The sequence below is a fragment of the Melanerpes formicivorus genome, unplaced genomic scaffold, assembly GCF_026170545.1.
Source record: "Melanerpes formicivorus ecotype bairdi unplaced genomic scaffold, bMelFor1.0.p_v2 SCAF_75, whole genome shotgun sequence".
Classification (NCBI taxonomy): domain Eukaryota; kingdom Metazoa; phylum Chordata; class Aves; order Piciformes; family Picidae; genus Melanerpes; species Melanerpes formicivorus.
The window spans coordinates 3,007,376-3,034,049 of NW_027142427.1; the positions used below are offsets into that span (position 1 = coordinate 3,007,376).

Consider the following 26,674-nt stretch of genomic DNA (forward strand, 5'->3'; position numbering starts at 1 on the left):
GAGACAGTGCACCAGGGGAACATTAGGCAGTTGTAATCATGGCAGGAAAATCTGGTCATAAATTACTAAATCATAATCTGCCTTAACTTCTCTCCTGATTACATGCACACTTAGTAAGACTTGTATGCATCAACCTGCCTACTGATTAAATTTAGACTATTCAAGTATGCAACTGTTTAGTTTATAATTACACATATAAATCTCGTCTAATGCCTTTTCTTTGTTTCATTTTACCAACTGAAAAGAATGTTTACTTCCCACAGCTTTCTGGTATGTGTGAATTCATAAGACCAAGTTCCCAAGCCCATTTTCTAAGCGGAAGAGGATACTGAATTAGGGCAAAATCACCTTCTGATTCATCACAAGCAACTTTTTAAATTTTATGCAAGTTAAGATGAAAGTCTACTTTTCCACTTGTACTATGGTAGAATTACCTCTCCAGTTAGATTATATTGTGCAGCAACAGGAAAAATGTCCTCCACAGCAAATTTATAAGCAGTAGCTTGAAACTCTTTCTGTTCATCAGTAAGTTCTATCAAAAAAATAGCCAGCCAAACAACCAACACTTCCTCCCCAAAACCCACACAATTCCCCCTCACACACTTCTTTATTACCTTTTAATTTGTTAGACTCTAAGAAAAGAAGAGACAAGAGTCTTTTCAGAGCAACTCAAATCATAATTTCCTGGGCCTCTTCAGGAAGCTAAAAAGCTTAGCTTCCTCTACCTCCTAGGACCAGAGTCACAGAATTGCCTAGAAAAAAAAGACCTTTATGATCATAAGTCAAATCATCTGCCTAACACTGACAAGTCCTTGAGTAAACCATATCCCTAAGCACTACATCTACACAACTCTTAAAAACCCCCAGGGATATGGACTCCACCATCTCCCTGGGCAAGCCATTCCATTGTCTGAGAATCCTTTCTCTCTGAAATTCTTTCTAATATTCAACCTAAACTCCCCTTCGTGCAACTTGAGGCCATTTCCTCTTGTTCTGTCACTTGTTGCTGGGTTGGAACAGGCTGCCCAGGGAGGTGGTGGAGTCATCGTCCCTCGAGTTGTTCAAGAAACCAGTGGACATGGCACTTAAGGATATAGTTTAGTGCTCATGGTAGCGGGGTTACGGTTGGACTTTTCCAGCCTCAATGATTCTACGACCCGCGGGTGGCCTGGGCGAGCTCAGCACGGCCGCCCGGACAGCTCCGCCGGCGGCCGAGGCGGGAGGCGCTTTCCAGGGTGGCTCGTGGGGCCGGCCGAGCCCGGGCGGACAGTAAGCGGCTTCGTGACCGGCTGTCCGTTCCCCCGCGGAGGTAAGACCTCTAGGGTCAGATCACAGAACGGGGAAACCCCCACGCCCTGACAGCAGTAGGGGAGCCCGTCGCCCCAGCCGAGCTAGCAGCCACGTTTGGCCGGGGGGCGACCTGCGCTCGGCGGCTGGGGGGAAAAGCAGAATGGAGCCCTCCCCGCCGCGCTCCCCAGCAGGTACGCTGCTCGCTGCCACCAGCTGCCGAAGTTGGCGTCGGGCCCAGGCGAACTTCGCGACGCGCGTCCCGAGACAGGGACATCAGTCCAGCTGCCATCCCGCCACCCCTCCGCGGGCCGTCCCGCCGCCCCTCCGCCAGCCCTCGGCGCGCCCCTCCGCCCGCCGCCCCCCCGCGCGGCTTGGGCACCGCCCCCGCCGCCTCGGCGCAGGCGTCGGCCGGTGAAGCCGACGGGACAGGAGGGTCAGCGTGGGGTACGGGCGGTGCTCGGAACGGCTGCGACGAGCGGAGCGGGAGGCTGTCCGGCCGCTGCCGCCTCTCATGCCTTCACGGCAACAAAGAGAGCGCTGAGCGGCGGGCGGAGGCACCGGGCCCCTGGCTGTGCCGGCGCGAAGGGCACCGGGAGACGATGGCGAGGAAGGGAGAAGCCTCCGCGCCTCTCTACGGTGAGCTCCCGGGCACGGGGGCAAGGCGAGCCGGAGGCAGCCGATGCCCATGCCTGCCTCCGGCCTGTTGATGCTGCGGACCTAGTCGGCGTGCAGCAGCACCGGAGTTTGTTTCCCTCGGCGGATGCTGGGGGCGGGGTGGGCGTAGGGCCCCCGCGGAGGAGGGGCCCCGCAGGCGCCGGGCTGCTGGCGGCTCCGCTGCGGCTCCCCGGCCGCAGGAGGCGGGACGGCCGGCTCCGGGGAGGGGAGCCGAGCCGGCGGGTGCAGAGATGGGGGCGGGCAGGGCGAGAGCCTCTGCCACCCCGCACTCCTCGGGAGCAGGTGCGTGGTGGCCGCTTCGTACGCGCTCCGGGGTGGTCGGGGCTGCGGTGCGATCCCCCGGGGCGGCGGGAGGGAAGGCCGCTGGGCGCGGGGGCCGGGCAGGGCCAGGCCGCGCCGGCCGCTGGGCGCAGGGGACTGGTGTGCGGCGCTGGAGGCTGCGTACCGCGGAGCGCGGTACCGGGGCCGTGGGTACGCGGGCCGCGAGGCAAGAGCCCGCCGCGCCGGTGGTACTTGTGTGGTGCTGGTGTTTGAGGAGTGTGGGCTGGGGGCTCTGCCGGCGCACCGGGGTACCCAGCGCGACGGGAAGGTCACCGGGGGCAGGACTCATCTCTGTGCTTGAGCTCTGCGTTAATTGCTCCTTGGAAGCAAATATGTTTGCGACAGAGGACACGGGGCTCGCAAAGCTGCTTAGCCTGTTTGGAGGTGTTGCCACAAATCCGATTTCCTCTCGGCGTGCGCGAGATTTCCATGGCAGAGCCGATCCGCAGGGTGAGCTGAGCCCCGGGCAGGGGGCTGCGTGCCGGCGCCGCCGGACACTGCCGGTTACACACAGGGGCTGCCCGCGCTCCGTGCAGCGGCCTGGCCGCGACATCGCCAGCGTGCTGTGCTGCGTGTGACAGCTCGGAAAACTCCGCTCTGCGGTTCCTCTCTGTGCTCTGAACCTTGATCGGGCTGAAGGGAAATTCACAGCTTTGTCTGCCTCCTGAGATGGAGAAAACAGCCTTTAGCAAGGGGACAAAAAACGAAAAAGAAATGAGAGTGTGCCAGAGGTGAGATCTAAATAGGTGACTCAGTAGTTAGCTAACTTCTGAGGGAATCAGTGCCTACTCCTATGGAATTCGAGTGGTTTTGCCAGTTACTGCAGAGGGAGTAGGCCTAGGACCACAGATACCAGTGCTGATGGTAGAAAGATAGGCACGGAAGTATTTGTCTGAAAGAAAAGCAGGAATGCAGCCTTCAGAAAGGGAAAAAATCCCTTTGAATAGGCTTCAGCAGGTGCTGAACCCTCTCTTCCTGTTGATAAGCCTCCTCACTTGCTGTTGATAAGCCAAGAACACTGGTAAGAAAGGCATGACAAAGTATGAAGGGGTGTGTTTGCCACAGTGCAATCGTTTCTTAAACTTACTTTTCCAAAACATCTTACTCTGGTAAGAGAGAGTGATCCTTCAGTTACCCAGCTTGAGGGTGGGGGGCAATGTGTCTATAACCAACTTGTGATTCCCAAGAATTACTCTGGCTAGAATTTTTGCTCTTTTAGCTGTCATTAGCGTGTTTACTTCCTTACGTTTGCATACGTGAGTTTTATTAGTGGTGATGTGTATTGTCCCACATTTGCAGGAGTGTTGAGTAAGTGCTCTGGTCGTATCGGGAAGCAAGATTTGAATTCAGATTTGTTTTGCCTCTTGGATCACATAATGTTAAAGACTGAAAGATTTCCAAATTCAGCATACACAACATGGTTTTCCTTTTCAAATTAGGCTGCTGTAATAGTTAGTTTCTTGACTTTGTTGTCTATGTCATTATTTATCATCCCACAGGTATATTTTTCTGGAGTATCTTAAACTTCTCTCTTTGGAACCTTGAGACTTTCTAATTTATAAATGGCAAAGGCAGATTCTCAAAAGTTTTGGTCTTGTAACTTGTCACATCAGTCTGATGCTTTAGAATAGATGAGTTAAGGCTATAGTCAACAGCTGATGGTTGGCTCCTGGAACAGTTCTGTAAGTACTTCAGATTTCTCCTTGAGTTAACAAGTGTCCCCTCAGGGGACTGGTTCTTGTGATGCTGCTGAAAGCCTCAGGTATTGGGCAGAATGGTTGACTGCTAGTGGAATATGGCTTTGTAAGATGCTTTGAGAAGCCCATAGGCATTGTTCCTCTTAAACTCTCTCTTTTCACTGCTTTGTCTGCGTGCATATGTGAGAGGAGCAGTAAACTCGGCTTTAAAACCAAGCTTCTTGGTGGTTCCTCAAGTTTAATCCTCACTGGGATGGCTGTAAGCTGGCTCCAGGAACTGCATCAACTTCTTCCTTAAACTGGGTTAAATAGGAAGGTTTTGTCAGGAACAATGACATTGATTTTATTGAGGTCTCTCTCTCCAGCAGAGGACTTCCAAATGAGAGAAACCGAAGTTCTTTCCCACAGGAAGGTTTCCACTGAAGTTAGGGAGGCAAATGATGCATTATTTCCTTTTCTCATTGTGACTGATTTTTGGAGTTATGGGTTTGGTTTTTTTTTTAATCAAAGTAGTATTTTCTTTCATGCAATTGCAATATTAAGGGTTGCCATGGAACTGTTGAAATCAATAGTAAAAAAACCCTTATTTTTTACTTCAATGTAGAATCAGGCCCTTAGGCTTGATTGTACCATAAGCAATTTCTTATAGTAGTGAACTGTACTGCAGTTGTTTGATGACACATCACTGAATTCCAAATAGATGAGGATGTCTTTAAATAACATTTTAATTGCTATTTTAAGGAGTACATGAAGTGCCAAATTTTATTACTTTCTACTGAAATTTAGCTTACTTTTTTTTTTATATCTGCATATTTAGGTTCTCTCTAGTAAGGACTACTTTCATATGTTTTCTTTTGCTAGTAGTGGGTGCAACCTAAAGCCTGTAATTGAGTCTATATAATTGAGTCTATAACTGGGATTCCTAGTTACTGCTGTTACTTACTACTTCAAGGGATGTTCTTCTGTTTCCTGTGGAAGAGCTTTTGATGGACTATGAAACATCCTATAAAGATCCATTATTTCTTGCAGCTTGGCCTGCATTTGCCCTTCCCAGTTTCATCCAGTTACATGTATGTGCCATGCAAGAAGAGCATCTTCCACCTAAGGAAAATGAGCTTTTTAGTCATGGCAGTGTTGTATGATGCAGAAGCCATTGGCTATGACACTGCTGCAAAAGAAACCCTCCTTAGCTCCTGCTGGTAAACCCTGGTGTATTGCCCCATGTACTTCTGGGTTCAAATATTGTGTGTACATATTCAGGCTGAAACTTGATTTAACACTTTCTCCCCCACCCCCTTCAGATGGTTTAAACATTTCTTCATCTGGCAGAAGTTTGGTTCACTTTAACTAGGCTTTGTAGTGCATGCTCCAGGTGGGATAAATAATTTACTCTTGGAGCATATCTGCTGAATTTAGACACAGAACTCCAGTAATGTCTGATTTTGCTAACATCCTAGTTTTAGGTAAAACAGTTAACTGTGAAATAAATACAGGGGGCTGGGGACAAAACCAGAGAGAATTTTAAAAGCAACACTTCATAATAGCTTTCCTGTTACTTGGTACTGCAGATAGGTCACTTTGACTGAGAACTTTATTTTTTAACATGTTGCTTCTTTTTTTACCCCTGGTCCCGTGGTAGTGGCCTCCAAAATGTCCTTATCTCAGTGGCTCAGTACCCAAGTGGAAACCAGTAGTGGGTGGTGTCTGTATTGGGACTGACACTGTTTAGTATCTTCAACAACAGAGTAAGGTTGAGTGTACTCTTACCAAGTTTGCAGATGACACCAGGTTGAGTGGTGCAGGTGATTTGCTAGAGGGAAGAGATGCCACCTAGAGAGGCCTTGACAGGCTTGAGCAGTGGGCTGGTGTGAACGTCATGAGGTTCAAAGAAGGCCAAGTGCAAGGAGCTGTATCTGAGTCAGGGCAATCCTCATGTTTTGAGAGCAGCTCTGTGGAGAAGGACTTGTGGGTGTTGGTGGGTGGCAGACTGGACGTGATCTGGCACTGTGCACACCCAGCTCCAGCTGTGTCCTGAGCTGATCCTCAGCAGCATGGGCAGCAGGTGGAGGGAGGGAGTTCTGGCCCTCTGCTCTGCTGAGACCTACACTGAAGTTTTCAGTACTGGAGAGACATGGGCGTGTTGGAGTAGGGCCAGATGAGGCCACAGCAATCATAGGAGAGCTAGAAGCTGTTTACTGTGAGGCCAGGCTGAAAGAGTTGGGGTTGTTCTGCATGGAGAAGAAGGCTCCAGGGAGTCTTTCTGCTGGCCTTTCAGTACTTAAAGGGGCTTACAAGAAAGGTGGAGAATCACTTACTTTGCCACGGCCTGTATTGATGAGGTGCTGGAACAAGTTTCCCAGGGAATCTATAAATGCCCCATCCATGCAAGTATTTCAGGGTCATGTTGGATATGTCTTAGGAGAAACTGATCTAGTGAAAGATGTGCCTGCCTGTGTCAGGGTGGGGTTGAACTAGGTGATGTTGAAAGATCCCTTCTAATCCAAGGCATTCTATGGTCTGTACACTGCTTTGTATTTTTATCAAGCAGCTATTGTCCCAGGTTGTCTAGATAACTAAAATTCATACCCTGTGCCTCTAATTTGCATGGCTAGTAATTACATGAAGGAGAAGGCTTTAAATTGTGGTGAAATTCTGGACAGTAGATAAGTAAATTGAACTAAAGTATCTGTTCCAAATAAAAAAGTCAATTCTATGAGTACCAGAACTGAGGAAGCCAGTTCCCCTATACTCTTGTCTTGTGACTGGTTGACTTTGTTGTCAGTCAATCAAGTTTTGTGGGGCATTTAGACAATAACTTCCTTTCATCCCATCTTTGATTCTCTGCAGTTTAATATAGTGTTTGCTTAACCTTTCACGCCTCAAGGCACATACAGGGGAGTCTTTGTCTACCTCCTGCTGATTTTCTTAGAATGTCAAATTACCTTAACACATGTCCACTCTTCCAGCAGACTTAATGTGAGTTGATGGGGGAATCATAAGTTCCTGGGAAGTATAAACAAAAGGCACAGAGAAGGTACCACAGTATCGCCAAGGCTGGGAGAGACCTCGAGGATCATTGAGTCCAACCTGAAGGTTTATGCAATCACATTATAAAGTTATTGGGAAATAGTTTAAAAGAAACCCCAAACAATACTTGCAAAAAGATGGTTTGCTGCAAATCCTGCCCGGGGTACTTTGAGGTGATAGTGACTTGGCTGTTTCTTTCTTGACTTCATAGGGACTGCATACAAGGCCATCACATCCTGTATGTGATTGAGCTTTCTAATATCTCCAAGTACAAGAACAGTTTCTTCCCAGAGCAGAGTTGGGGCCTAAAGCAGGTTTCTGATGTGAAGATGTGTCTGCATATCTGAGCTGTCTGACATATTTATTACTTGCAGTTGGGAAGTTAATGATCACCTTGAATATTCTTACAATGACGTTGTTGTCTTGGAATAGGTAAGATACCAAGCAGATAATCATAACCCCCTGAGCAATCAGTATGCTGTCAAGAAAGAATTAGAAACATGCTACAAATTTGTTTCATTTAACTTTTTTGTCATTACAAAATTTTAGCCCAAAATTTTCCCTGAAAGAAATCAACAGAAAGTTGTGCTCTAAAACTTTTGGAAGCACAGGGCTGATAATCCTAACTTCTTATGTATATTAAATTACCCTATTACAGTGGGAAATGTCCCTATAGAACTGTGTGAGAGTGAATACAAAGGTTTGCATTAGCTTTCCAGTCAGTTATGTAAATATGCATTTGGGCCCCTCACTGTAAGAAGGACACTGAGGTGCTGGAGTGTGTCCAGAGAAGGGCAGTGAGACTCATGAAGGGCCTACAGCACATGTCCTGTGAGGAGCATCTGAGGGAGTTGGACTTGTTCAGTCTGAGGGGAGACATTCTGGCTCTCCACAACTACCAGAACGGGGGAACACGGTCTCGGGCTGTGCCAGGGGAGGTGTAGACTCGAGGCTGCGCCAGGGGAGGTTTAGACTCAAGGTGAGGAGGAAGTTCTTCACCGAGCAAGTCATTTGTCATTGGAACGGGTTGCCCAGGGAGGTGGTTGAGTCATCGACCCTGGAGGCGTTCAAGGGGAGATTGGACGTGGCACTTGGTGCCATGGTCTAGGCATGGGGTCTGTATTGATAGGTTGAACTCGATGATCCTCGAGGTCCTTTCCAACCTAAGCGATACTGTGAGATACCTCAAGGGAGGTAGTGGCAAGTGACAGGACTAGAGGAACTGGATACAAGCTGTGCTAGTGAGGTTCAGGCTGGATATTGGGAAATATTTTTTCACCAAAGGGGCTATCAAACATCAGAATGGTCTGCCCAGGGCAGGCAGTGGTGGTGTCACCATCCCTGGGGGTGTTCAAGCAGCATGTGGACCTGGTGCTTGGGGACATGGTTTAATGTTGATCCTTCAGTACTGGGCCAAAGGTTGGACTGGATGATCTTGAAGATCTCTTCCAACCACATATATTCTGTGATTTCAGGCCTGTATACACACTTTAATAATCTGTACTCTGAAAGCTTTAAATGTACATGATTGACTGCAGTAGGGTATGGTATGAATATCTGGGCAGTGTTAAAGACATATATGATTTTTATTGGACTCTGGGTATTAAAAACAATGCAGAGTATTTACCCAGTAGAATAGTAACTTTCTGAACAGCAGTGTGGTTTATTGTGCTCTGTGGTAACACCCTGATGACAAAGGTAACTGGGTGTTCTTAGTGTCTTGGGCATTTGTCATATCTCAGAAGTGTCTGTACTTTGGTACTCTGGCGATAGCAATACTGTCACGGGATTCCTCCCTTGTGCTGATCTCAGAAACAGCTTAAACATCCTTTCCTCATTTGGATTATCATGGAGACTTCTATGGGATCAGTTGGATTTGTAGAACTAGGCAGATTCTAGGGTTTTGGAGTGGTCTTTAGCAGATTACTGGCAACATGCAAACAGCGCTGCAGTTAAATTTACAAACATCTCCCTTGATACAAGGACAAGTGCTTACCTTATTAATATAAGTAGCTGAGTTGAGATCATTGTATCTTCTTGAAATATGAAAAGTACTGCATAGCAGAAATGGCTAGGTCAGTAAGTCAATAGGCAATAAACCCAGCAACTTTTAGTCTGTACAAAATACTCATCTAGTGGGCTAGTACTTTGTATTTCCTGAACCAAGTTAATTACTACACTTTCCTACCCAATTAAGATTCCAGAGTATGTGAAAGCATCCAGACTCTGATTTATCATCCCTTAGAGCTTGAATATTGTATGTCTTTTAGATTATTGCCTAAAGGTGAGCCATTTTTGGGATAAGGTTATTGCTCAGCTGTGAACAAGGATGATGCAATCAGAGCATCTTTTAAGTAAGAGGTCAGCTTAACTGTTGGGAATATTTTACACTATTCAGTTGATTATTTATTGCCAAGCATTATGCTTGTCACTGAACACTACCCAGAAAAAAAACATAGTTTAATAAGAAAGGCCTCTTTATGATGAAATTAACTTTGTCTTTTAACAAGCAGGATATTAATAAGTAGTTGAGGATAAATTCTCTCTGCTACCATACAATTTAACAATGATGTGGTGAAAGTAACTCTGACCTTTGCCCAGTCCTCTGCTGGATGAACTGGGACAGTTTCTACATGGTACAAACTCCAGGAAGGTGTGTGTGTGTGTGATGGAGTTGTCATGCAGAGAAGGGCTACGAGGATGAGCAGAGGGCTGGAGCACCTCTCCTGTGAGGACAGACTGAAGGAGTTGGGGCTGTTCAGCCTGGAGAAGAGAAGGCTCCGAGGTGACCTCATTGTGGCCTTCCAGTATCTGAAGGGGGCCTACAGGAAGGTTGGGGAGGGACTGCTCAGGATCTCAGGTAGTGATAGGACTAGGGGGAATGGAATGAAGCTGGAGGTGGGGAGATTCAGGCTGGATTTGAGGAGGAGGTTCTTCACCATGAGAGTGGTGAAGCCCTGGAATGGGTTGTCCAGGGAGGTGGTTGGGGTGCTGTCCCTGGAGGTGTTTAAGCCCAGGCTGGATGAGGCTCTGGCCAGCCTGATGTAGTGTGGGGTGTCCCTGCCCATGGCAGGGGGGTTGGAACTAGATGATCCTTGTGGTCCCTTCCAACCCTGACTGGTACTATGATACTATGCAGGAGGAGGCAAAGCTTGAACCTGCTGCTTTTAGTGTAATTCTGTGTTATCAAAACAAGGCTTTACATACCTGTATGGAGTTTTTAAAGCTGCCAGTGTTGTTATTTCCCTGGGCTATATTTTCTGGCAAATGAGCCATTGCAGAGAAATGTGAAGCATAACCACTGGGGAGTTAGAATTACTACACTTACCATAACATGGTAGTTTTGTCAGTTAGTGAATCTTTCTGCTTAGGAATGCATTGCTGTCTCTCTGGGTGAAAGATCTGTGCCACTTCAACTTTGTTTTAATGTTTCTGCCTTTTTTCCCTCTTCGTGTAGTTCAGTCTGAATTTCTTGGTACCAAACTTTTATGATCCTGGAATTCCAGTCTCTGGGATTTACTTCTATCCAGGCATAGATATAAATACCTTTATACCTGTCATTCTGAATGGTAGTGCTGCAATCCGTGTGAGACGTCAGGAGTGGTTTTTTCATCTCACGTTAATCTGCTGTGGCATTTCACAGCAGCTGGGCTGCTATGAGCACCTGTTAATAAAAGCAGCCAGGAGGAAATCTCTCCGGCTTGTGCCATGACACCACACAGCCTGCTGCTGATGGAGAAATTCATAATCATGGAATCAATAAGGTTGGAAAAGACCTCAGAGATCGTCAAGTCCAACCTATCACCCAACACCTCATGACTGACTAAACCATGACTTCAAGTGCCACATCCCATCCCTTCTAGAACACCTCCAAGGACAGTAACTCCACCACCTCCCTGGGTATCTCATTCCAATGGCCAATTCCTCTTTCTGGGAAGAACTTTCCTCACCTCCAGCCTAAACTTCCCCTGGCACAGCTTGAGACTGTGTCCTCTTGTTCTGGTGTTGGTTGCCTGAGAGAAGAGACCAACCTGCACCTGTCTACAACCTCCTTTCAGGTAGTTGCAGAGAGCAAGAAGGTCTCCCCTGAGCCTCCTCTTCTCCAGGCTAAACACCCCCAGCTCCCTCAGCCTCTCCTCACAGAGCTGTGCTCCAGACCCCTCCCCAGCCTTGCTGCCCTTCTCTGGGCACGTTCAAACTGCGCCAGGGGAAGTTTAAGCTCGAGGTGAGGAAAAAGTTGTTCTCAGAGAGAGTTGTTAGTTGTTGGAATGAGCTGCCCAGGGAGGTGGTGGAGTCACCATCCCTGGAGGTGTTCAAGAGGGGATTGGACGTGGCACTTGGTGCCATGGCCTAGTAGGCATGAGGTCTTGGGTGACAGGTTGGACTTGATGATCTTTGAGGTCTTTTCCAACCTTATTGATTCTATGATTTTATTCTATGATAAGTGTCTCAATATCCTTCTTAAATTGAGGAGCCCAGAATTGGACACAACACTCAAGGTGTGGCCTAACCAGTGCTGAGTACAAGGGCAGAATGACTTCCCTGCTCCTGCTGGCCACACTATTTCTGATGCAGGCCACACAACAATAATTGCATGTTGCCAACCTTGATCCATGTAAGTGAATTCGTGGTTTCCTTCCTAGGTTGTGCTGAAGAGAGCTGCAGCAACTGACCATGCTACTTGAACATACTCTGAGTAGTCACTTTGAAGCCTAAGTTCTTTTATTGTACTAAAATCTGAAACTGTGCAACTGATTGGCCTTTGGCAGTTGTCAAGACAGGGAAGTTTGGCCTAAATAGATCCGCTTCTTCAAGTAGACCAATGAGGTTCTCAAAAGGTGTTTGGTGGGTTATGCCTCCAGCAGGAAGCTTCATGGATGTATCTATTTCTGAAACCAGGAGATAATCTGTTAAAACACATGGTTTAGCATGTGCTTCTGATGTGGTGAGGGTAGGGGAGCTCTAACACACGAGCTGGATTCTGCTTAATTATCTCTTATGTCTTCTTTTTCAGGTTAACAAAGTCCTGCTGGGCCAGTTGCATGCCAAGCATTTAGACTTGCACAAGCTCATGTGCCATGAAATCTGGTAGCTGAATGAGTGTCCTTCACAATCAGTGCACTTTCAAATAAATGAATATGCTGAATAATAGCTCTGGTACTTATTATTTAAGATTATATGTACTGGATGTTACAGTAAAATAATTGTTGATTTTTATTCTTCCCCCCCCCCCCACTTTAGTTTTTCTACAAGAATTAGGATTTCTTGGACGTGATCAGGCTGCTAAAAACCAGCTGACTAACAGTGTGGCAAAATACAGTATTTATTTTTAGATTTATTTTTTTCCACCCCCCCCAGCAGAATGATAAATAGCTCCTCTGCTGTTGCTTTGCTCTGTCTGACAAAAGGCAATGAGCTGTATCTGTGAATGTGCCTTTTTGTTGGTTTTGGTACAATGTGAGGTCTGTGCTAGATTTGGACAAGTGCTATAAACATGAAAATGATAATAAGTGCTGTGTGCCTGTGACCAGTGCTCTTGAACTCTTGTAGTGTTAACCCCCATCAGTAACTTAAAGGCTTGGGTGGAATTTGTGAGATAATAGAGTGCTTATACATATATCTACATACATCTGTATGCATATTTCCCCCAAATACATATATGGGGGTACTGGTCGATGATAGGCTGAACATGAGCCTGCAGTGTGCCCAGGCAGCCAAGAGGGCCAATGGCATCCTGGCCTGCATCAGGAACAGTGTGGCCAGCAGGAGCAGGGAGGTCATTCTGCCCCTGTACACTGCACTGGTTAGGCTGCACCTCGAGTCCTGTGTCCAGTTCTGGGCCCCTCAGTTTAGGAAGGAGGTTGACTTGCTGGAGTGTGTCCAGAGAAGGGCAACAAAGTTGGTGAGGGGTTTGGAACACAAGCCCTGTGAGGAGAGACTGAGGGAGCTGGGGCTGCTTAGCCTGGAGAAGAGGACACTCAGGGGTGACCTTATTGCTCTCTACAACTACCTGAAGGGGGGCTGTAGACAGGCAGATGTTGGTCTCTTCTCCCAGGCAACCAGTACCAGAACAAGAGGACACAGTCTCAGGCTGTGCCAGGGGAGGTTTAGGTTGGATGTTAGGAAGGAGTTCTATACAGAGAGAGTGATTGCCCATTGGAATGGGCTGCCCGGGGAGGTGGTGGAGTCACCATCATTGGAGGTTTTCAGGAGGAGACTTGATGGGGTGCTTGGTGCCATGGGTTAGTTGTTTAGGTGGGTTGGATTGGTTGATGGGTTGGACACAATGATCTTGAAGGTCTCTTTCAACCTGGTCTGGTCTATTCTATATATATATATATTTACACACACACATTTATTTCCTTGCTATATTTTTTTCTGGCACCTGTCCAGGTTCCTACTGCCCTTAAACAAAACATCAATACCATGATGATTATGGCCAGGAATGCATCACTTAATTTAGAGAGCTAGTACCATAGTATGTGCATACATTGTATTTCTATTTATGTAGTTCATGCTGAGTAGACCCTTGCTCATTTATGCTGATAGGCTCTTCACAAGTGCTGGGAGTGTTGTGGCAAGAGCTATCTAGCACTGGTCCAGCATCTTGCTGTGAACTTGAGGCTAGCCACCCTTTTGGGACTCCAGTCTGATGGATAACATCCATCTCAGCAGCTGTCTTGAAGCTTTCAGTGAAGGGAATCAATCTGTAGGTAGTGAAGGAGTGGTTTGGGATCACAAGATCCCAGGATGTCAGGGGTTGGAAGGGACCCAAACAGGTCATCGAGTCCAACCCCCCTGCCACAGCAGGGATACTGAAAAACAATACAGGAAGAGAAGTCTATCAGTTTCTTAACAAAACAAACTAAAGCTAACTGCTAAACAAGTGAGTCTGTTACTGGGAATAGTGACAAAATAAGGCCTCTAGAATTCTGAGCTATAAACTGTCAGTGAAGTTGGATAGCACACCTGGAAGTGTGGCTTTGCAAGCAGAAGGAAGCAACCCCTCAGCTGCCAAGAGCACTTTTCCAAGACTTCTGTGCTGTAACCACTGCCAGGAAAAGATAGATGAGAAAGTCTATGAATGTTGTTTATATCTGCTCTGTCTCACTCAGAGGTGTAAGGAAAATAGAGCAAGAAAAGGTAACACATTAAAGGAGCAGTTGGGGGAAATATTTCTTCTCTCCCCACAGAATCCATTGATGGATCCTAGCAGCTATTTGTGACATACCTGTATTTGCTAGTCAAGATGGGAGCTTGGGTCCTTGCAGGTATCAGAAAGGAGTTCACATGTTCTCTCTGACATACCAAGTGTCAGAATGTTGAAGTGCTAATATGGAAGTATAAACATGAGTGTTAAGAAATCTGAATAGACTCAGTGAACAATCTAAGGTGCACTGCAACTGACCGAGGATAAGGGCTTGCAACATGTGCTGGGGCTAGTTTATGATAGTATCAGTCAGGGTTGGAAGAGACCACAAGGATCATCTAGTTCCAACCCCCCTGCCATGGGCAGGGACACCCCACACTAGATCAGCCTGGCCAGAGCCTCATCCAGCCTGGTCTTAAACATCTCCAGGGATGGGGCCTTGACCACCTCCCTGGACAACCCATTCCAGGGCTTCACCACTCTCATGGTGAAGAACCTCCTCCTCACCTCCAGCCTGAATCTCCCCACCTCCAGCTTCATTCCATTCCCCCTAGTCCTATCACTACCTGACATCCTGAGCAGTCCCTCCCCAGCCTTCCTGTAGGTCCCCTTCAGATACTGGAAGGCCACAATTAGGTCACCTCGGAGCCTTCTCTTCTCCAGACTGAACAGCCCCAACTCCTTCAGTCTGTCCTCACAGGAGAGGTGCTGCAGCCCTCTGATCATCCTCGTGGCCCTTCTCTGGACATGTTCCAGCACCTCCAGATCCCTCTTGTAATAGGGGCTCCAGAACTGGAGGCAGTACTCCAGGTGGGGTCTCCCCAGAGCTGAGTAGAGGGGGAGGATCACCTCCTTTGACATGCTGGCCACACTTCTGCTGCTGCAGCCCAGGATCTGATTGGCTTTCCGGGCTGCAAGTGCACACTGAGAGCTCCTGTTGAGCTTTTCATCCACCAGCACCCCCAAGTCTCTCTCCTCAGGGCTGCTTTCCAGCCAGTCACTGCCCAGCCTGGATTTGTGCCTGTGTTTGTGGCCTCTCCTGCCTTTCTTGTCTATCTTGCAGTACATGAAAGCAGATGGTTTGAGCTTTTCTGGAGCACTGGAGGAAAGGATAGGATTGTAGTCCATGGCACTGCACTTTTTGGCCATTTCAAGCATGTTTGCATTGTGCTGTCCTGTCTACACTCACACAGGCATGATGAGCAGGACCTTGGTGTAGCTGGGCAGTATTTTACAGTGTGTTTTCTGATGTTAGTGCAGTTTAACCTGGCTGCCTGTCATAGAGCAATGCAGGGCACAGTCCTGTGTCTCTCTGCTCTCCCTTTGCTGCCATTGGAGCATGCTGATTTGTACACTATTTCCTTTTAATGGGATTAATTTGCTTTTCACCTGTGACCTCACCTTTGTCAAAGATGGACAACAGATAAATATTGAATTAGAAGATAAATATTATATACTTTTGTGTGCTATGTTTGCATTTAATGACAATTACACATTGTCTTTCTGTGCTGCTTTAGTTGTGTTACCAAAGCAGCAGCAAGTTAGGTTGTGGTTACTGGCAACTTCCTCCTGACCCTTTGAGACCCAGTCTCTCAGACACATACTGCTCATGTTACTGGTGTGGATGCTTCTAACCATTGGAATGGGCTGCCCAGGGAGGTGGTGGAGTCACCATCGCTGGAGGTGTTCAGGAGGAGACTTGACAGGGTGCTTGGTTGCATGGTTTAGTTGGTTGGGTGGTGTTGGATGGTAGGTTGGACGCGATGATCTTGAAGGTCTCTTCCAACCTGGTCTGGTCTAGTCTATTCTATTCTATTCTGAGGTTCCATTCCTGCAAGGATAAAAAGTAAATATGCTAATGATTAGTGTGGATGGTAAGTTCTTGTCTGATAGCTGATGTTGTTACAGGCATCTGGATGTGAGGAGGAAGTTCTTCACCATGAGAGTGGTGAAGCCCTGGAATGGGTTGTCCAGGGAGGTGGTCGAGGCCCCGTCCCTGGAGGTGTTTAAGATCAGGCTGGATGAGGCTCTGGCCAGGCTGATCTAGTGTGGGGTGTCCCTGCCCATGGCAGGGGGGTTGGAACTAGCTGATCCTTGTGGTCCCTTCCAACCCTGAATGATACTATGATACTATGATCTGTTTTGACATCATCGGGGTGTGACCACTGTGCACCTTGAATCAGGAGTGTCTGCTTTGCCTTACATTGGTGTCTGTTTGTCTCTGTCTTCTGTCTGTATTTTTGTCACAAAAGAATGGCTGCTTGGAAGGATGTTTTAGGTTATCACCTGCTGCTTTGTTGCTTTCCTCTGTTTTAAAGGAATTTGGTGAATTTTTTTTCCCCACCTTCATTGTGCTGGTGTCAACACCACGGATGTGACCTATAGCAAAACCAAAGGGAGTGAAAGGCAGGGAATCTGATGTTTCCTTCTGTATTACATTTGCATTGTGTCACCATCTAAAGTAATTCTATTTTTTTCCCCCAAGGTAATTGCAGGTGGCTAAAGTGTCATCATATTTAGAGCACAAGATACCTATCAGGCTGAATTTGTACTTGACTTCCAGTTGTGAATTCTCTGAAAGGCATAATTTTTCACCGTAGGGAAAACTGCCATTCTCTTTTGGCAAAACCTCAGTGGTGATAAACATTGATCAGCAAGTTGTTGGAGGTGATTTTGTACACTTGTGTTGTGATTTTCATAGGACTAGATAGAAAAACCAGCATCGCAGCAGAGTTTCTGTACAGCTGAAGGTTAGCTGCAAATCTTTTGCAAATCTTCTGGTAAGGGAAAAGGCTGAATCTGTAATAAAGTAAATATTTTGTCTGTGAGAAAATTTGCCTCTGGAAGCACTGAGTACAGTGGATGCTGTCATGGACTATCAAAGGTCACAAATTACCTAATGGGTAAAGGAAGCCTCCTGGTGTCATCAGCTCTGCACACCTTGAGTGTTACAGGAGACTTGCAGAATATGTGTGAAGAAGCTCACACTTGAAGGACGTTTTTCCAGTCACTTTTCTTCTTCAGGTAATACACTCAAAGCAAATGTAAACACAGAATTGTATGGATACAACTCTGTCAGAGCATCAGAGTATCCCAGAAATAAGAGGTCTTGATATCTCATGATCCAATTACATCAGGCTCTGGATCGATGTGCTGCTTTCTGGTGATCCCTTGTGCAAAACAAATGCTTCAAACACTTGGGATATGAGTAGGATGGAATGTGAACTGTGGGGCAGATTTTTGCTTGAATCATCTGGTGAGTGGGAAGTATTTGAAGAGAGGTTGAAAATCCAAGCATGAACATAAAGAAAATGCCTTTCCCCTCCTCCCCCCCCCGACTTTAAGTCTTAATAGTGGCTTTTTTGTGAAAACACATAGTTGCTTTTGTGTTTCAGCACAAGTTGGAGAACAATTAGATTAGGACTTAGCAGGGTAGATACCAAAATCATAGTGAGGGAGATAAGGACCATGTCTTGACATAAAATAATCACCAAACATACTAAAAATGTGGTGCAAGATTCACTTAATATTTCCAGACTTCTGAGTGCAGTAACCCACAACTGTAACAGTATTTTGTTTCTTTAAGTCTATAGTGAAGCAGAGAGACTGAGGACAATTATTGATGTGTCTTAAAAAGCCTGGGATTGAAAAGCATTGGCCTGCTTCTAGAAGAATCCATCCAGACTAGTACAGTAATGTGTGGCAGCCTTTTGGCATGTGATGTTAGAAGAGTCTTCTGTTTTCCCAAGTTGTCACAGTTCATCTGTATTAATCTTCTCAAATTTTACAGAAGCTTTGATTTGGTTTAGTGATTGAGATCTCACAGGGGAAAACTGTTTGTTACCCTTCATATTTTTTTCTGGTAGTAACAGGAAAATGTATGCTTATGCTTCAGGTAATTGATGTTGTTTTTTTCTCCAAGCAAATTCATTACTGCATTTCCTAAAGCATTCAGAATTTACATGTATTGTCACTTTAAACTGCCTTTTGTCAGTACATACTCATTATCTATATGATTCTGTCAAGAAATCGTGTGGGGCTTACTGTGTTTCTTTGTCAGCATTCAGGAATCATTTCATTAGTATATTATACAGAAGTCAAACCCAAGTAGCAGCATATTATAGCTATCAAGTTCTTATTTCTAGGTTTATGCTTTGATTTACTTGGATTCAGTTTATGGGAACGCAGTGTTAAGTTGGAAAATGCTTAGGTACATTAGTAGAAATTATTGCTGATGGTTAAGACCAGGTCATGGCTTGCAAAGAATTGCTCCTTGAAGATGTCCTTTGGTTTGATCTTCCTTTGTACAGTTCTTAATTACAAAAGTGTCTGCTTACATTAAAAAATAAGTATGAGGTTCAACAAGACCAAGTGCAGGGTCCTGCAGCTGGGTCGAGGCAATCCCAGGCACAAATCCAGGCTGGGCAGTGACTGGCTGGAAAGCAGCCCTGAGGAGAGAGACTTGGGGGTGCTGGTGGACGAGAAGCTCAACATGAGCTCTCAGTGTGCACTTGCAGCCCAGAAAGCCAGTCAGATCCTGGGCTGCATCAAGACCTCCAAGATCATCGAGTCCATCCTGTCACCACAGACCTCATGACTAGACCATGGCACGAAGTGCCATGTCCAGTCCCCTCTTGAACACCTCCAGGGACAGCAACTCCACCACCTCCCTGGGCAGCACATTCCAATGACGAATTACTCTCTCAATGAAGAACTTTCTCCTCACCTCCAGCCTAAACTTCCCCTGGTGCAGCTTGAGACTGTGTCCCCTTGTTCTGGTGCTGGTTGCCTGGGAGAAGAGTCCAACCCCTTCCTAGCTACAACCACCTTTCAGGTAGTTGTAGAGAGCAATGAGGTCACCCCTGAGCCTCCTCTTTTCCAGGCTAAACAATCCCAGCTCCCTCAGCCTCTCCTCATGATTCTATGGATCTGGTGTTCTCAGGTTAAGTCTGGGTTTGCACTGAAAAGTTCTGCTTCTGTGGCATTTGAGGGCTACAGGTATTGTCCAAAACTGCTAGACTGATTATAGTTGAATATTTCTGCCCTTCATGCTCCATTTCAGATACCCTAAACATAAGGCCAGCACTGGCAGAACAATCACAAGTGCTGTGCTATGTGTACGTGGGTGTAGGAGGGCTGGCATTCTTGGAGGCACAGGCTTGCTTTGCATTTCTGCCCATTCTGTTTAGTCCATGTGTTGTCAGTCTGTGTTTCCAGGAAGTGTCAGACCTACTGTTAGCAGTTGTTTCACAACCTGGAGGTACTGGACTTAATCCATGTAGTGCAGCACATAATTTCTCACAGCTCCCCATCTTCCACGGAGGAGCCTGTTTGTCTGGCTGGGAAAAACTGTGGTGTGTTTGAGCCAATTTTTGGATGTGGATCGCCCAGGAAGCAGTGTAGGGGTGTCAAGTTCTCATTATTGTGGCACAGATTGTGTAACATTTGAAATGTTCATGGTTCAAGAGAAACACATTCACACAAGCACTGACGTTAAGGACTACCGTGAATGCTTGTGAAATGAAGTATTTCAGACGTGAAAATTTGTGAGTGTTGTAATCTATTGATGGAAAACACTAGGTGTTGAAGAGGCTGGTGAAGCTACCAAACTTTCAATGCCTAAGAGAGCAAATCTTAATCTGTGTAGATGATGCTATTCTGGTTGAGACTATGTGGAATCCCACATGACCAACCAACCCACCCCCAGCAATGGGATGGGGAGATGGGGAAGTATCAGAATCACCAAGGTTGGAAAAGACCTCAGAGATCATCAAGTCCAACCTGTCACCCAAGACTTCATGACTACTAAACCATGGCACCAAGTACCACGCCCAGTCCCCTCTTGAACACCTTCAGGGATGGTGACTCCACCACCTCCCTGGGTATCTCATTCCAATGACTAACAACTCTCTCTGGGAAGAACTTTTTCCTCACCTCAAGCCTAAACCTCCCCTGGCACAGCTTGAGACTGTGTCCTCTTGTTCTGGTGCTGGTTGCCTGGGAGAAGAAATCAACCCCCTCCTGGCCACAACCACCCTTCAGGTAGTTGTAGAGAGCAATAAGGTCTCCCCTGAGCCTCCTCTTCTCCAGGCTAAACAATCCCAGCTCCCTCAGCCTCTCCTCATAGGGCCCAGTTTGACAGGCTCCCGGGCCACGGTGTGGTTGATTTGATGGTGTTGGGTGATAGGTTGGACTCGATCTTGAAGGTCTTATCCTACCTGGGTAATTCTGTATCTCATTTAAACTATATTCTTACCTTGAAAGGTTGGACTAGGTGACCCTTGAAGTCCCTTCCAACCTGGTGTTCTGTGAATTCTGTCAATAGAAGACAGAGCTAACTGAGCTAACTGGACCAGCATGGAGCCGGGGAAGTATATATGTGTCTCAGTCCACCCTAAGTATAGAACTGGAACAGCCAACAAAGTGACCTTTGAGGAGGTGGCTGTTGAGCCTGGTTCCCTTTCCAAAGGGTCTGTCTATCTTTGGGGCTACACAAGAAACTGTTATGGTTTAGACCCTGTTAATTTCTTCTTCTATCTCCTGTTGTCTGCACTCACCACATCCCTTAAAAGTAATTTTCCTTTGTATTTAGGGTATCTGATGAGATCAATAGCTAAAAGCATCCTCTCTTGTTCTTCACTGGTTTCCATCAACTATTTTATACTGTGAAGATAGACCTCTGGAGTTTTCTCATATGCTATATGGGTCATGATAGACAGTGGTGTTTCTGAGCTGTTGCATTGTCTTTCCTGAAACTTGGCTGAATACATCACTGGCCAGGGAATAGGCTTCTGAAGAACTAAGTCCTTGTACTGGATCTGGAGTCTGTGCTTTGAAATGCCTTTTACTTTGAGGGAACCAGGGATGCAAAGTTCCCTCTCAAGTATCTGCAATACATGGAGGGATTCTTTTAATGAGTTTCCCTCTGTCTTCTTCTGGACATTTGGAACATGGGCTTTTTATGCAAGAGTGGAAAGGCACTTTGAAAGCAGTCAGTTACCGATGCCCTTAACTAGCATGAAGAGCACAGATCCAGCAAGAGCTAACATGTGTACAGTGGGACATAAAAAACTGACTCAAAGCATGAGTTCTCTGAATTTATTTGAATTTCTGTGGTTTTCCTAAATTACACCTTCTTTCTTCAAGCAAAGACACCCTCATTGCCATAGCTGGTGATGTTCTGCAAATGCTCTTAGTTCTACCAAGTTGGAAAGTGTGGCCAGCAGGAGCAGGGAGGTCATTCTCCCCCTGTACGCAGCACTGGTTAGGCCACACCTTGAGTACTGTGTCCAGTTCTGGGCCCCTCAGTTTAGGAAAGATGTTGACTTGCTGGAACATGTCCAGAGGAGGGTAACAAAGGTGGGGAAGGGTCTGGAGCACAGCCCTATGAGGAGAGGCTGAGGGAGCTGGGGTTGCTTAGCCTGGAGAAGAGGAGGCTGAGGGGAGACCTTCTTGCTCTCTACAACTACTTGAAGGGAGGTTGTAGACAGGCAGGCAGGGGCTGGTCTCTTCTCCCAGGCAAGCAGCACCAGAACAAGAGGACACAGTCTCAAGCTGTGCTAGGGGAAGTTTAGACTGGAGGTGAGGAGAAAGTTCTTCCCAGAAGGAAGAATTGGGCATTGGAATATGCTGCCCAGGGAGGTGGTGGAGTTACCATCACTGGGGGTGTTTAGGAGGAGAGTTGATAGGGTGCTTGGTGCCATGGTTTAGTTGATTAGATGGTGCTGGATGATGGCTTGGACACAATGATCTCAAAGGTCTCTTCCAACCTGATTTATTCTAATCTATTCTAAAGATCAGTGTTGCTTTTCCCAGGTGGAATAAAATGGAAATTGCACACAGTCAGCAAGCAGAGTGATGCAGCCTGGTAATACCCCGATTACTTCCTTCTCTAAGGTAGTTTCTTCTACATCATAATGACTTTGCAAGAAGCTTACTCAAAGGCTGTAACCTTTCTGCAATTAGAATAATTGTGGTTTCCTCAGATTAAATTGCATTTCCTCCTTCCAATAGCATTACCTGCTTTATGGGCTCTTTAGCAGAGAACTGTACTGTGCCTTCCTCTGAAGTCTCATGCCAGTCTCAATGTTAATTTAGCAGGATTTTATTAACTTTTTGATAATGTTAACTGCAGTTTAATAGTTGTTCATTGTAAGAGTAATGACTGCATGAGATTACAATAGAAAACTGAGATGTGTATGAACTTAGTTTCTCCCTCAAAATTACTCAGGCAAATTGCATTTCTAGACAAACATTACAAATTGCTGTTACCTCAAAATTTTTCTTTCTGCTATGAAAAGAAGGTCAGAGTGATAGAAGAGCATGCTCTGGGCTGGAGGACAAGAAGAGCTAGGTGATAACTAATTTGCTGTGCTACTTCCAAGGGGTGGGTGTGTGTTTTTCCTCTTTCTTAGAAAGAAATAGAATAAACCAGGTTGGAAGAGACCTTCAAGATCATCGCGTCCAACCCACCTAAACAACTAACCCATGGCACCAAGCACCCCATCAAGTCTCCTCCTGAACACCTCCAATCATGGTGACTCCACCACCTCCCCAGGCAGCCCATTCCAATAGGCAATCATTCTCTCTACATAGAACTTCTTCCTAACATCCAACCTAAATCTCCCCTGGCACAGCCTGAGACTGTGTCCACTTGTTCTGGTACTGGCTGCCTGGGAGAAGAGACCAACCTCTGCCTGTCTACAACCTCCCTTCAGGTAGTTGTAGAGAGCAATAAGGTCACACCTGAGTCTCCTCCTCTCAAGGCTAAGCAACCCCAGTTCCCTCAGTCTCTCCTCATGGGGCTTGTGTTCCAAGCCCCTCACCAACTTTGTTGCCTTTCTCTGGACTCTTTTCAGCAAGTCAACCTCCTTCCTAAACTGAGGGGCCCAGAACTGGACACAGTACTCGAGGTGCAGCCTAACCAGTGCAGTGTACAGGGGCAGAATGACCTCCCTGCTCCTGCTGGCCACACTGTTCTTAATGCAGGCCAGAGCAGGTCCTCCAGACAAGCTGGGTTTAGCTTGTTCTTTGCATGTTTGTTTGGTTATTTGGTTTTTTCTCTGTGGCACCTTAGCAAATGGTTATTTCCAATAAGTTTTGCTGCTGTTGAAGAAATGTCTCGTCTCATCTGGTCCCTCTAAGTGTGGGGAAGAGTTTTCTAGCAGAATATTTCAAGGTTATGTTTTAGTGGTCCAAGATAAGGCACTGCAGTATGAAGAAGGAAGGGAAAGAAAGGATAGGTTAAAAGAAACATTTATCATAGAATCATGGAATTGTCAGGGTTAGAAGGGACCTCAAGGATCATCTAGTTCCAACCCCCCTGCCATGACCAGGGACACCTCACACTAGGTCAGGTCACTCACAGCCACATTCAGCCTGGCCTTCAAAACCTCCAGGAATGAGACTTCCACCACCTCCCTGGGCAACCTTTGCCAGTCTCTCACCACTCTCATGGGGAAGAAATTCTTCCTAACTTCCAATCTCAATCTACCCATTTCTATTTTTTTCCATTCCCCCTAGTCCTACCATTACCTGACACCCTAAAAAGTCCCTTACCAACTGTCCTGTAGGCCCACTTAAGATACTGGAAGGCCACAATAAGGTCTTCTCAGAGCCTTCTCATCTGCAGACTAAAGTGGATTGGTAAATGTGTCCTCAAAGGGTGGTAACCTAGATGTGGATTAAGCATAACCAATGTCTCTCCCCTCACTCTCCTTCCAGAACTGCCTGTCCTGTTTCCACAAATAAAGAAAACACAGTTTTACCAGGGTGCTTACACTGTCAGAATGTTGTGAACATCTGAGGTCTGTCTGGCAAGGACAGAGAAAATTCAGATTATATGGAACAGGGAAAGAACATGAAATAGTGAAAAACTCATCCAACGATAATGTATTGTTGTCAGAGACAATGGCAATCATGGCAATAGGAACTCATAGAAGCATGAAAAAGACTGGGGAAGGAAAGTTACTCGAGTGAGGAGAGACCTCAGTTTGTCTCTGCAGTAGAATTATTACTATTGTTATTACTTTTTTTGGCTGCAAGCTGTTCAAAATAAAGTCATTACTTGCACAGATTGGAAATCGTGCTTCCCCCAGCAAGCAAGGCTCCCTGTCTACCAGTCCTGTTTTCCTTTGGCTTATTGACTGTCATCTCCCAGGTTTTACATCCCTGGGAAGGTAGTGGTGTGTAGTGCTCTGCTTGAAACAGGATCCCTCAATAGAATAGAATAGAATAAACCAGGTTGGAAGAGACCTTCAAGATCATCGCGTCCAACCCATCATCCAACACCACCCAACCAACTGCACCATGCAGCCAAGCACCCTGTCAAGTCTCCTCCTGAACACCTCCAGTGATGGTGACTCCACCACCTCCCTGGGCAGCCCATTCCAATGGACAATCACTCTCTCTGTGTAAAACTTCCTCCTAACCTCCAGCCTAAACCTCCCCTGGTGCAGCCTGAGACTGTGTCTTCTTGTTCTGGTACTGGCTGCCTGGGAGAAGAGACCAAGATCCGCCTGTCTACAACCCCCCTTCAAGTAGTTGTAGAGAGCAATAAGGTCCCCCCTGAGTCTCCTCTTCTCCAGGCTAAGCAACCCCAGCTCCTAGTTCCTTTCTTTAGGCCCCTAATTCAGTTTATAGAGCTGTGCCTTCCCCTCAGGCTAGTCTATACTGGATTACAAGAGTGGAGAAAACCTTTCAGCAAACAGTAAAAGATCAGTCAGGATGCTTCAGATTCTTTTCTTCAGCATCTGACTCTCTAGCATAAGGCCTGCTCCTTAAAACGTTAGATAAAATCAGGGCTTCTGTGATCTTCAGTGGAAATGTTTGTAGCTTTTATTGGAATTGCTGCTATGGGTAGTGAGTGCAACACAAATTCAAGTTGCTCTTCAGAAACTCCATCTGTCTTTTTGAAAACAAGAACCACAAAAACAGAAGATAAAATTTAGAAGCACTAGAGAGGGATTAAGTTTCTGAAGCATTGTTTTAGACTAGTTCAGGCCTCATTCAGCTTACAGGAAAGCCTAACATGGGTCCTTTCCTTAGAACCCATAAAGAAATCTCTCCTTTTAACTGAGCAAGTTACAAAAGGTTTGAAATGTGAGTGTAGAGTACTTAGTAAATGCACCCATGATTGGCGTTCACATTAATGAAGTGTGTTAGGGAATATAGTCATAGACTACTGTCTATACCTTTTAAAGTCCAAATGCCCTGGTGAGGCGTGCTAGTATCCATTGTTGAAAGTGTGGAGCTCACCTCATTCTAGCCAGCTGATGAGCTGAGGCGCTGATGCTTCAGAGAGGCTAATGCTTGAAACAGTAACCTTGCAGTTGGCTCTCGCCTTGTGGTTGCCACACAGTGCCTCAGTGGAAGATGCTGTCTGTGGTGGAGCTGTTCCATTGCTCCTGTTCGATGGATAACCATAAGGTTTTGATCCTTAAGTTCACTTCATGATTTTTAAGAAGTGCTGGTTATGAAACTGTGAGAAGTCATGTAAGTATCTGAGTACAAAAATGTGCTTATGTTATTTAGTCTTGGCAGCTGTGGTGATCCTAGCTGGAAGACCGCTGCACTTCAAGGAGCTAGCAATTCACGTAGCAATTAACCTGCAAAGGCCCTGTGCTGTGCTGCAGGGAGAACTTCATCTGCAGCCTCTGATGTGCTGCACATATCCTTTGACTGCAGGATATTCTCTGATGGCTAATTAATTGTAATGAAGGGTCCTGCAGGCAGCTCCCACTTGGCACCAGCCATGGCCACCTTGACACCGCTGCATGGCGTTGGCTTTATCTTGAAGTGAAGCAGCATGTTCTCATGTGGACATCCATGTGTTTGACACTAGAAGTGATAATAGAGTTGTTTCCTTACGAGAACATTCTGTAAGAGCTCTCCTGAACAAAGTGCTGATAAACTTCTCCAGAGATGCCAGCATACAATGCTCTGACTGAGGTCTGTGTCCAGCATCTGCAGGATTGTTGTATTGTTGTCTTCTTCTTCCAACCCTAGCACCAGTAAATGGTATTTTAATCAATACCACCAGCACTATATTTTTCTTGTTTGCTTATGTACAGTAGAATGGTAATAAAAACGTGGTTAGGAAGAGAAGGGAGAATTTGGGATACAAGATGGAGGATTACTTAGGGATATGTGGATTAGGAAAGCAAGGATTGAAAAGGACATCATGGCATAGAAGGAAAAGGATTTCAGGGTCTGGAACATTGAAGGTCATAGATTACTGGAATATAAATGACAAATTCTTGCATATGTTCTGCTTATACTTTAGCCAGAGGAATTCCATGGAGATCTGCCTATTACAAAGGGATTGCTGTCTTAACAGAACAGCCTCTTCTGCTGAACTAGGAAAGGAGTGTGTTGTCTGATAGGAAGGTACAGGTGGCTGTTATCATGCAGTAACACATGGAGCGTGTCACCCTGGAGTATTAAAATCTTGCATTTCAGTGTCACAGTGAAGAAAATCCATCCCACTGTCGTTTTAAGTCTGTCTATCTGTATA

General features: G+C 46.1%; 1 protein-coding gene across 2 annotated transcripts in view; it reads left to right on the top strand.

The window, feature by feature from the left end:
- The first annotated feature begins 1,711 nt into the window (after nt 1-1,711).
- Nucleotides 1,712-26,674, top strand: part of SLC44A5 (solute carrier family 44 member 5) — an 88,101-nt gene continuing 63,138 nt past the window's right edge. Inside the window, exon 1 of one of the 2 annotated variants that reach the window (XM_068163865.1) lies at nt 1,712-1,926. In XM_068163865.1, the coding sequence (XP_068019966.1) occupies nt 1,890-1,926 (37 nt within the window). In that variant the 5' untranslated portion in view covers nt 1,712-1,889. Of the gene's footprint in view, nt 1,927-2,053; nt 2,248-26,674 lie in introns of those variants that run through there. The other variant, XM_068163864.1, reaches the window with a different exon arrangement.